Here is an 11,807-nt window from a genome sequence, read left to right on the forward strand (position 1 = left end):
AACCATTCTATGATTCTATGACTGCCTAAAAGGAGGAGTTTCTGTTATTAGCTCCTCTGAAAACCTTGCAAAAAAGGAAAAAAAGATGTACCAGACTCTTCCTTCATATCTTCTTGTACTACCTGAATAAACCTGTTCTGGCTACATGATCCTTCCAAGCACCAGATCAGTAGACAGCCCAGCATACTTGGACAATTTTTGAAAGTCTCAGGCAGTGGATGAGATCTGAATCCAGTTAAACGACTTTAGAGAGGCAAGATTTCACTAACGGTGTCTCTTTTTTACAAAAAAATCCATAGGCAAACCACACTTGAAGAAAACAGTTCTTTATCTCACCGTGTGTGTTTATCCATGCTTGTCTTTAACGGTGTGAACTGTCACCCCCTGCCTACTGTAGAAACCATTCTGCAGTAAACCAGAGACTTCCCCTATTAGCCCCCCCTTTCCCTAGCACACACCCCTGTAACATGCAGACCCTCTCATTGAGGGGAATGCCTGTGTGAGAGAAATACAAAAGCACATTAGAAGAGAGGAAGGTCATAAAAATCCAAACACCTCAAACCACACTACACTGAGAGACAACTGTATGACTCAGAGACTAAAGAATACTGTCTACCCCCTCTTTTCCCCCAAACCTCCCTGAGTGCGAGGTGAACTTTGTCAACAACTTGACTGGCATTTCGCATTTCGTCAACAGCTCCCATCGTACTCTGTTTCTCTGGTGTGGTGAAGAGTTCACGCATTCCAAGTGCCCTTAGTAGTAGCATTTTTAAGTGCCATTTCTTTATCACTGGTCTCATGCATACAGTGGCCCCTTTCACCACACAGGCATTCCCCAGTAACTACCAGACCTGTAGGTGACCCCATCATGCCAATGCTTTCACCATTATCAAAAACATCAGGCTAATTCTGGAATCACAACTGTTGGTACTAATACAGTGCAAGAGGTGCCCACAGGAATGTGCCTGGGGCAAAGCTGAAGGTTGACCACATTGTTCAAGTGACTTAAATTGCAGATACACCACAGGTATCTGCTGAGTGGTTTATATGCCTTGATCTCAAATTTTAAGCATGTAAACTAGAGCTGAAGTGAATTACTTATACACAACAGGCCATAAATGGAACTGTGGAAGGAAGAGTACAGTGAACTGACTTTTGCAGTTTTCCTGGTTCACAGAAGAAAGCCAAGAAGCAGAATCAATCTCCCAGTTTGGCAAAAGAATCTCTCCAGAAGATGGAGTGATCCAGTGATGGACACCTGTTCTTCTTGGCAGAGAAACTGGCACTCTGCTAGTTACAACCTAGTAATCCACAACTAGCATTTGATATCCAGATTCTTTCTCCCCTTGTCCTTTAAAACATTCAGTTAGCCCATAAGCAAGCCAGAGAGGACCAAAATCTGTGTCAGTGTCACACACACTGGTTACAGGAGAAATAGGAAAAGGAAAAATGATCCTTTTATTCTGGATAATTTAGCAACAGTAGGAATGCGGGAAAAAAAAAATCATGGAATCACAGAATGGTTTGGGTTGGAAGGGACCTTAAAGATCATCTAGTTCCAACCCTCCTGCCATGGAATTTTTTTATACTCAGACTAGCAAGCACCCTTTTTCCCCACTGGCACTTGGCTCAATTAATCAGAGTTCAGGATGTAAGTTACTAGCCAGACAAAAATAAAGCTAGTAGTTGGAGGTGAACTGAGCACTCCGTTTCACAAGGGCAAGCACTCAGCTGGCATTTGAGCTAAATGTGATCACAGTTAATAAGAGCGTAACACATGTATATACAAGAGTACATTTAAATAGTGATGACCTGCAGGTTTGTTACAAAGATTAAAAAAACCCAGAACTTTACAGAGAGGGAGACTCTAAAGAACTTCTAATAGTCAGAAGGACAAGACAAGGAGATGATCCAGGACTACGGACAGCAAAAAAGACATTTAAAAATATACTAACCTTAATTAACCTGTGTGATTTATTTGACTTAGATGGAAACAATAGTTTAATGTGACCATGGCTTCCTTGCCCACTAGTGATTGCCACAAGATGACAGAAATGGACATGATTGGTCAGTACAATCAGACAGGGGCAAATGAGCCCTGAAAGACAGCTTTTATGAAACAAGAACAAGTCACTTTTGCTTACAATGACACACCTAAGCAGGCAGTGAAGTAGAAGGCAATAGAATACACTATGTTAGAAAGCAACTAACTTTAGGCCAGATAGGCCTAAAAACATGCCCAGTCTTCTGGGGAACATGGGTGAACTCCCTGAAATCTCTCATCCATTCAGGAATGACGCACAGCCCTGTGCACACTGTGTTTAAAAACCGAAGAGCTCTGGTCCTGTGAGCAAATTACCTTTTTGCTAAGCTGTTGATTTTCCTTTTCCAGTTCATCAAACTTCAGGCTGCTCTCTCTGGAGGTCAAGGAGGCATCTCGCAGTTCTTGGATTGTGTTCTGCAAGCTCTGATTATCCTTCTCTAGCTTTAGTATGCGACTCGAAGCACATTCATTCAACTCAAACACAAAGGACTTTCTGGCTGTTGAAACATGAGAATCAGAAGGTGGCACTAACCAATTCATAAATACTTCCTTGCCTAGGTCTTTAAGATTCACTTGTATGAAGGTAATTGCAGTCAGATCCTTATCATTTCAGCTTCACTGCTAAGTAAACATTGTTAAAAACAGAACCCATTTTCACAGATAATAACTAAGACATTTAATAAACAGGGAAGTATCTGTACAGATAACCATCTTAAAAGTTACTTTCCTAACTCTTCTTAAAGTTGCTTTAGCCAACATGTTAGTAGCATGTTTAATGTTAGTAGCAAAATACACTTTGATACTCTTCATCAGAGGAAATAAACCGAGGCAGAAAAACCACTGCAAAGAGTTTGCTGAAACAGCAAGATGGTGCACTTCCAAAAGCTAGTCAAAATTTTGGAATTTGATCATATTTAGTCACGGAAAAAATTCTTTAAAAAGTGAGTTCCAGTGCTTATCTTCACGGGTACTTCAGGAAGAATATACTGAATCAGGGAGGGTATTTTACTACCAGGTACCCAAGCAGAAGACATCAAGCAGAACGCTGATCATAGAGAAGTGTCTGAAGTTGAAATCTCAGAACTAAAAAAATTTATGCAAGCTTTACAACAGAGATGTTATTTTACTCTGCTTGTAGATCAAAAGTCTCACTATGTCTCAGCGTTAAATCGCAGCACCAAAACCTCACTGTCCTGTTCATTTCTCTGCTCAGCACCTGAATAACTGTAAGAGCAACCTTCTGTTTCACATGGAGTAATTGCTACCTTTCACCTCAAAACGCCATAAGAAATTGGCTTCCACATTGTCTGTAAGCCTCAAAATCATTCACCCCTGCTAAATAATCAGTGTTATTACATACAGCACACTGAGCACTTTAGAACTGACAAGTTTCTGAGAATGGCAAAATCCCATTTGTCTCTTATGGAGCACCACCTGGAGAGTTTTGGTCAAATTAAGACTTAAATAATAAAAATTAACGAAATACTCCAGTTAAGTTCTGTCCTGAAGCAAAGCCCATCTAAATGACTTTTCCCCATGCTTACTTTTTTAATGATTCTGAATAAAGTATTTCAAACTAGCAGGCAAAATCTGCTGTCTGCCATCCTGGCAGACTCAGCTTGAAAACCAGAAACAGGAGGTTTTCCAAAAGAGCTTTGCAGACAGAATCCATTTGTACAAACAAGCTTCATTCAGAACAGCAACACGCACTGAAATGGCTTAAATAGAATTATTGTGAAAGTAGGACAGAACCTCTGTGAAAGAATTTGAAGTTTCAAAGTTTAATGTTCTTAGCTTTTTTTAAAATCAAGCTTTCTTCACTAGAGTTTTTTTCCTACTGAATATAAAAGATTACTGATGTTCTCAGTTCCTCTCTTTTTCTTCAGTTAATCAGAGAGGTTCTGGAGCTACAGTGCTGAAACACTAAGCATCAGTGCAGTGAAGGAATCTCATTTTTTCTTTTGTTTTTTAAACCACTCTGTTGAGCAAGCTTTGAAAGTTGTGTTTGACAGAGATGAATAAATAAGTAGATAATAGAAAAATAAATAATAAATATAAAAATAAATCTAGCATCCTTCCTTCTATTACATGACTAGTGAACCCAAATCTGGAATGGGGCAAAATGCTATTTTAAAAGCCAGAAAATTAGATATTTGTGTTTTCCTGAAATACTACTCAACAAAATTTTTAAGTTTTTTGAGAGCTGTAGGGCTTTTTTCCCCACTAATATAATAAGCAATATCCTTGAATTGCACATAAGGAGGAAGAATGCCACTCATTTCTCAGGCTAAGGTAAACCCGCTTTGCAAAATTATTAGTTTTAGGTAACGATTAATTAGCTATTAGTAAAGAGAGCTCAGATCCTAGAAAGCAAGTAGACTTGAGTACTGGTGTCAGGTACAAATTCAGTTATATTTACAAAACACAGCTCTTCTAGACAGCTTTACACTGAACATCTGCTTGCTCTGATTTACTCCTCTGTCTTCAAGGTAAACTGTTCCTGGTACCCAACGCCAAACATGCAAGTCAGCAGAATCAGGTGAGTAATCAATAAAAGCAGCACTAAGCTGCACAAAATAGCTTATATTTCCAAAGTTCCATTTAGCACTGTTGTTTAGGCTGGTATTACAGACAGAATGAATGTTAGACACAGAGACCTGAACAGTGAAGGAAGTATTAGTTGTGTTTGTGATAGTTATGGATATTAAATCAACCACTCAAAAAAAAACCAACAGCCAGTTATTTTAACTGTATGCATCTTTCACTATCTAGTAAAAATAAATGACTTCAGCTTACACTACTTCCTGGGACTTAAAGACCAGCTAATTGTACTAAAGAATACTAAAGATCACAGACTCCTCCCAACCATTCAGTTAGAAATATCCAGTGTTTGGTGTGTCATTTGTGCTGTGTCATTTACAAAGCTTTCTTTTTTTAAAATTTTGTCTTTTTACTTAAAAGTCACTCTCTCAGCGACAAACAAAATAAAATGAAAACATTTTAATGCTTTCAAAAGCGAAAGACACTAGAAAGTTTTTCAGAACTTCTAAAAGGTGTTCTAAGTGCAAAGTTGAGTGGCCGAATGAGGAAAAACCTCCAAGCTTGGACTCACCTTCGTTCCTGTCTCATTCGACCAACCAACCGTCTACTCTGAAAGACGCTGCAAACACAACAGCTACCCCGGCTGATACTCACTATCTGCAAGATCTGTACTTTTAGACAGCTGTTCTAGTTCCCAGCCGAGGTGTGCAGACTCATTCATGCTCTGTTTCTGTGCAATCTCCAACACCATGTTCTCCTCCAGAAGCTCTTTAATTGTCTTCTTGTCTGTGTCCCGGTCCTGTGCAAGACACACATGAATGAAATGCATATCCTGCTTACCCATAAGATCGTTCTGTCACTTGAACCGCTACAAGCACAACACATGTTGAGGGTAGAAGAAGTTTCTCAATACTGTGTGCTTTTATACTAAAATACATGTACGGCAGTAAATGTTTGCTGTGGGCTACCATAGGTGCCACAGAACACAGAGCAGAGACACCCAACTGGCCCGGCTCAGTCAGCTCAGGTCCGTGATACACTTGGAGGGAGAGTGACTGGAGTGAGAAAATACTGGTTGATGACAAGACAAGTACAAGCCAGGGCTAGTAAGGCAGGCTGGATTCAAGCTGTCTCCAGAGCTAAGCTCTTCAAAAACATGTAGCATCATGCACTGGCATACTGGAGACTGCAGATATAACCCTGAATTCTACTGAGCTTCTTCAACTCTTCATGTCAAATTTGGATCCAATAGTATGGATCAGCAAGTAACATCTGCCTCCTAATTTAGTATTTAAATATCCAGAAAACAGACCTGGAGAATGAATCTACCATGGTTTCTTGGGATATTTTCATATAATCATGGTTTGGGTTGGAAGGGACCTTAAGGACCATCTAGTTCCAACCCCTATGCCATGGGCAGGGACACCTTCCACTAGACCAGGTTGCTCAAAGCCTCATCCAGCCTGGCCTTGAACACTTCCAGGGATGGGGCATCCACAGCTTCTCTGGGCAACCTGTTCCAGTGCCTCACCACCCTCCTCGTGAAGAATCTTCCCGATATCCAATCTAAATCTCCCCACTATCAGTTTAAACCCGTTACCCCTTGTCCTGTCACTACAGGCCCTTGTAAAAAGTCCCCCCCAGCTTCCTTGTAGCCCCTTCAGGTACTGGAAGGCTGCAATAAGGTCTCCCTGGAGCCTTCTCTTCTCCAGGCTGAACAAGCCCAACTGTTCCAGCCTTTCATCATAGGAGAGGTGCTCCAGGCCTCTGGTTTTGGCCGTCTGCATTTGTGGGAGCTGAAGTGGTGCCTCAGAGGGTCCGAAATTTTGAGAAAACTTTACCCAAAAATTCACAAAGTCACCCAGAAAAGCATAATTCAAAAGTCACCAGCCACTTTGGAAAAGCTGGAGCATGACAGGACCCTTATAATGCCCTGAATCAGTCACTAAACCGAACTCCACACAGCACACACAACTTCTTTGTTTCCAACAGACCCAGCTGGAAATCCTGTACGCTTAAACCCACAAGAATTCAAACCCCAGTGGGATAAGAGGAGGGCTGTTCAGTAAAATACAGGGGATGAAATGTCAGTGTCATCTTGTCAGTGAAGCAATAAGCCATGTCTCTGATTTACAGAGAGTTAGATTTTTGAATTTTCTGTCTTTCACAGAGGTTTTGTTTCCAACAAGAAAGGTAATTTACTACAACAGATCTCATTTCCTTTATTTAAGAGGTTTCTACTTAACTGACAGATTTTAACATCTCCATTATCAGTACACATGAAAGCAACCTGCATTTTAAAACTGTGATATAATTTCTTGCATAAAATTAATCAGTCTCACACAAAGTAGCACTGTCAATATTAACACTCTTAACATTATAATATTTCAAGAATTCATGTACACGAAGTTCAAACTAAAGACATCTTTAAAAGTACTGTTGATTTATTTGCCTGTCTCCACTGGTTTCTGTGACATGGATCTGTGACCTAGCATAAACCCAGAAATTTAAAAGATTAGCATAAAGAAAAAGAGAGGGCATACCAGCTCTACATCATGAAGTTTGGATTTCAACTGCAAATTTTCCTTCTCTAATTCATGCAGTTTGTCACCACGAGCTCTTGCCACTGTTAGCTGTTCTTCTAGCATGGCCTTTGTTTCAATTAATATGATGTTGTCCTCTCTCAACTCCTGGGGAGAAGAAGCAACAACGTTAATTTCTTTACATAAACTGACTTTTCAAAGACCAAGTGACTGTCATAAACTGACCCTGCAAAACGAAAGAAATCTGACAAGTTTCTCTGTTTCATAAAAAGTTTTTACCTGATATTTTAATGGGAGATGATACAATGTTTAATTATCTGTGAGTTGTTAACGCAAGTGAAACTATTTTTTTTTCCCTAAATTTTAGAAGTTTAATGGCATTCCTTTCACTTTATATAAGGCTAGATCAAGAGGTGCACCAATGAGACTCAAGGCACAGAAGAGCAACTGTTCAATTTCAGTTCTAGTGTTATAAAATCATTTCCTTAGCCAACTAACTGTACTCCCCAGTTTGCCTAGTTTCAAAACAGATCATATTTATTTACTTTCAAGGGATATTATAGTGTATTCAAAGCACGCTGGAGTGCCTATACATCAATATATACTATGTCCATACCCCTGTTTCAGTACACTTACACGTTAATGTCTGTTTAATAAAGTTTCCCACTTTCTCATTAAGAGAATTTTAATGCACTTAAACAAGAGAAGTTGTTTTATACTTATCACTTAACACAGCCCCTGCCCCATCCCCAGTAAACACACAAGTGTTAACTGCACAAGCCACGTTGCTTATCCATTACAGTTTTTGGATCTGTTTTTACTGAGTAAAAGTTGAACTTACTATTCTGCTGCAGCCACAGCATTAGAAACGAATTAATTATACTGCACTCCAAACATTCCTTGCAAAGCAACAAAAGAAGCTCTGTGCATTCAAGTATCTTGTCTCCAGAAACATGAAATCTCTAAAGCATAAAACCTGGCCATGTATTCTCAGTCAGGTTTTAAACATACTGATTAAATTATGTCTTATTGCACATTGTAATACCTCACCGCTAGCTTTTGCTTTTGTTGATCCTCAAGTAATTCTTGAGTCAGACAGAATTTCTACAGCAGGAACATATCAGCATTTAAAAGATGAAATGGATACAGGAAGGATTTTTGCCCAGAAGAGTTACAATGGGGCAAGAAGCAGATTATTTGATTCTCTAAAGAAATTTTCTTTCTTCGCTTTCCTCCCTCCTGTCCCCAACCCTTTCCCTGCTTCAATGAAATATGTAAAAATAGAGAACGGCAGGATGAAAAGCTTGTGGCTTGACAAGTTCATTCCTGGACAACATATTCTTCAAAATGTGAAGTTTCTGCTGACATCAGTGTTCATGTCTGCTCTCACAGACCACAAACATCCAAACCAAGTAGATTCCTGAAAGATCACCAGGCATGAGAAAATCACTTTCAGTGCTTCATCAGCAATTACCTTCTCATTTCTGAGGGTAGAATCAGCTTTAAGTAGCCGCATGTGGCTCAGTCATTTAAAAAAAAAAAAAAAAAAGGAAGAAAAAACCAAAGATGATAGCTGTAAAGCACAAGTTAAGAGTGTCTGACAACAGCCACTCCCTTTGCCTTCTGATACTTCAGGAGTGCATGATTTAACTGCCTTACACAGCAAGTAATCTTAGTTGTTAGCTGCATCTTGACTGTAGATTGCATAATACGGGAAGACTAACTTCTCCAGTACCATATTGCCCTTTATCTCTCAGTGGGCCAGCTACCAACTTGCAAACCAGGAGAGGACAAATTTCCCTACTACAGTAGCATTAAAAGGACAAGATCATTAGTGCTTGTGAAGTGGTTCAACTACTGTAGTTAAAATGCCTGAGTATTCAAGTAACTAAAATAATAATACTGAAACAATTGCATAAACCCAGAATTTTGGGCCAAGTCTGATCTAACAGGGTCACTTCAGGGTGGGCAAACCAAAAAGGCTGACAATAAACAGATGACAGACAAGAGGAAGTACACAACAGTGTGCTAGGTGTCATGTAAGCTGCCAGAATGTCTGCAACAGAAGGGCAGCATGACATGAGTTTACTTTGCTAGATCATCATGCTCCATCTGGACCACAGCCCTAAGAAGTAAGGTGGCGGCTGACCTCAAAACCATGGCCTCAGAACTATCCCCCAAACTGCCTACCAAGCAGGAACTAGTTATTTTAGCATCTCACGAAGACTCAAGCTACATGCCAAGTACGTACATGCATCCAGGCTCTGGTACAAACCACTGCAGTATATAGAAGACTGAAGCACTTTCCATCGAGTGCCCAGGAGGGACAGACATGTCAGTTCAAAGCAGTTCTGGTTAAATCTTAAATTAATCACCTGGTGGAAATGCCTGTTATGGCGAGGTTAACATTGCTCACTGGTGTACCCATGTTTGAAGCTGTCTTAATATTGAAAAGTTCATATAATTTAAATAATTACTCCATGGGAGCTTTGTAGAGTTACTTCTCAGGGCCTGGAAGGTAAAAACTGTCCTAACTAAAACATGTCAGCACTAACATCTCCCCAAAGTTGCTGGGATAACACGCTTGACCTAAAATTCTGTCTAGCTACAAATCGTACTCCTCAGACAATCAGCAGGTGGTAGTCATGGGGTGGTGGTGCTTCCACTAGAATAATGGTTTATTTTTCTCTTTAATTAACAAACCCACCAACATTATTTTGTAACTGAGTTTATTTTTAGATCTACAGCAGAAATAGTTGGCTGTGGATTTTTGTTTTTTAAATACACTGAATTTACTAGGTAAGGGATTAAAAAAAACCCTTTGCTTTCTATCACTTAAATTGTGATGGCTTAATATCCAATACATGCAATTCTGCTTTTGCAATTTCTAAAATAAATTGCATGTTGTAGTTTGGTCCCATATCCCTATGCCTTGAAATAGCTTTAAGAATGTGCACTGTGTACTCACATGGTTACAATTAACTCTGGGGGTAAGTGGTTGCATAATCAGGGTGTGTTGATACTGGAAAACATTTTCAGAAACATAAAGTAGCAGTCAGATTGTTTAAATCTGAAACTAGAGAATTTTCACATGCATCCAGACCTAGTTATTAAACGGAGTTCAAATCCCTCCCTTCTGGCAGTTCAGAACCAACCCCTGCTCAGCCATGACACAGTTAAATCTTGTGACAATCAAACATTGCCTTGTACAGCTATATGAAAACATAAAAAAAGCAAAAGCATCTTTCATAACGTTCACAGAAATTCCTCCTGTCATCCCACATGGAAGTGTGATTGCAGGAGAAGAAGGAAGAATGGACAAAGCAGCCTCCCCGGCCTCAGAAAATAATCTGATCTCCTGGAGCAGCACAGGGTTCAATGAAGAGGAATGTCAGAGGGAAGCTTTATGTTGGAGAGAAGCACCTCCTTGGAGGAAACCCTGCATTAAGCCTGCTCCTCCGTATTCACAGTTATGACCCCATTAAGCCACCCCAGCAGGACGGTCTTCCAGAGTACATTCATCTCCATGTTCCTTGAACGACGGTCAAATTAAAACATCATTTCTGAACAACTTTGGCAAGACACAGAGAAGGAAAGCACCACACATGCCACAACAGTGTGTTACACTCACACAGAGAAAGACTTGCTCCTTCTGCATTCCTTCTGCAATAGCTCCTTAAAATCTCTTCCTGCGCTACTGCTGATTTGCATTATGTGTTTTCAGAAACTCCTTGTAAGCTTGCTCCCAATTCTTAAAGCTTGTCACGGTATCACACACCGAGTGCGTTCCATATTTTTTGCTCAAACTACCAAGTGTACATGTCCACTACAAGAAGGAAAAGATTTTTAAGTGCTCATTTAGTAGCTTTCTGCATTGATGCCCAAAGGTAAACCCACTTTTTCTTCTCACTTACTGATTTGGCACTGTTTATTAACAACCCTGTCAAGACCCTGTGAGCCTTAAGGTATCCCATTACCACAGCAAAGTGGCATAGGCTGTCCTTTACGCACCTACACTTCCATTGCTCTGCCTCTGTAAGATTTGTTCAGGTCTTAAGACTTAGAGCTTAGGAAGCCAGTCGCAATCCATAAATGTCCTGAGATGAATCAGCACTGTACTGCCTAGCGGTAAAAGTCTCTACCATTTTACATCCCTGCACAAATTTTACAACCTGGAATTGTATGCCAAACAGTTTTTGAGAGAATGGGAGAAACCTGAGCAGACACTGACCTGACTCCAGCTATTGATCTTTCTTTGGGAGGGGTGGAGGACTTGAGACAGCTAAGATGGAAAACTGAGGGACCACGTGAAGTTGGATACCGGCTATTACACACAGCCTTTGTGCTACTCCACAACCATCAAAGACAGAATAGTGGCCTGTGGAATCCTCTGAATGTATCAGCATGAAACCAGTAGAGTTTGACTGATGCTGCTACTGCTCAACACTCACAGTCCATGGCTGTGCCAGGACTTGATCAATGACGGAAGACGGAGTGGTGAGAATGTGAAACACCCTGGCTATTCTAGACCACAGAGAGTCCTGCAGACAGCTGGGCAATCCTGCCACATATTAGAAAAGCTCAGCCCTTACAGTGACAACTTTTGCTAGAGGCCACACTCTGGCCCAGAATTAGAAAAGTGCCATACAGATGGGAAATGTAGGGCTTCTAGGCCCGCC

At 40.3% G+C, this 11,807-nt stretch overlaps 1 protein-coding gene across 1 annotated transcript; it reads right to left on the minus strand.

The window, feature by feature from the left end:
* Nucleotides 1–2,359: 2,359 nt before the first annotated feature.
* On the minus strand, nt 2,360–8,644 carry LOC104505263 (protein Daple-like; the record flags this gene model as incomplete). The annotated part of the gene is made up of 4 exons (XM_010157779.1): nt 8,603–8,644; nt 7,129–7,275; nt 5,240–5,384; nt 2,360–2,541 (listed from the first exon to the last, which is right to left on the minus strand). Coding segments are annotated over exons 1-4 (516 nt in total), but the record flags the coding sequence as incomplete, so codon positions are not given.
* Nucleotides 8,645–11,807: the final 3,163 nt, after the last annotated feature.

This window comes from Eurypyga helias, unplaced genomic scaffold (assembly GCF_000690775.1).
Source record: "Eurypyga helias isolate BGI_N326 unplaced genomic scaffold, ASM69077v1 scaffold52038, whole genome shotgun sequence".
Classification (NCBI taxonomy): Eukaryota; Metazoa; Chordata; class Aves; order Eurypygiformes; family Eurypygidae; genus Eurypyga; species Eurypyga helias.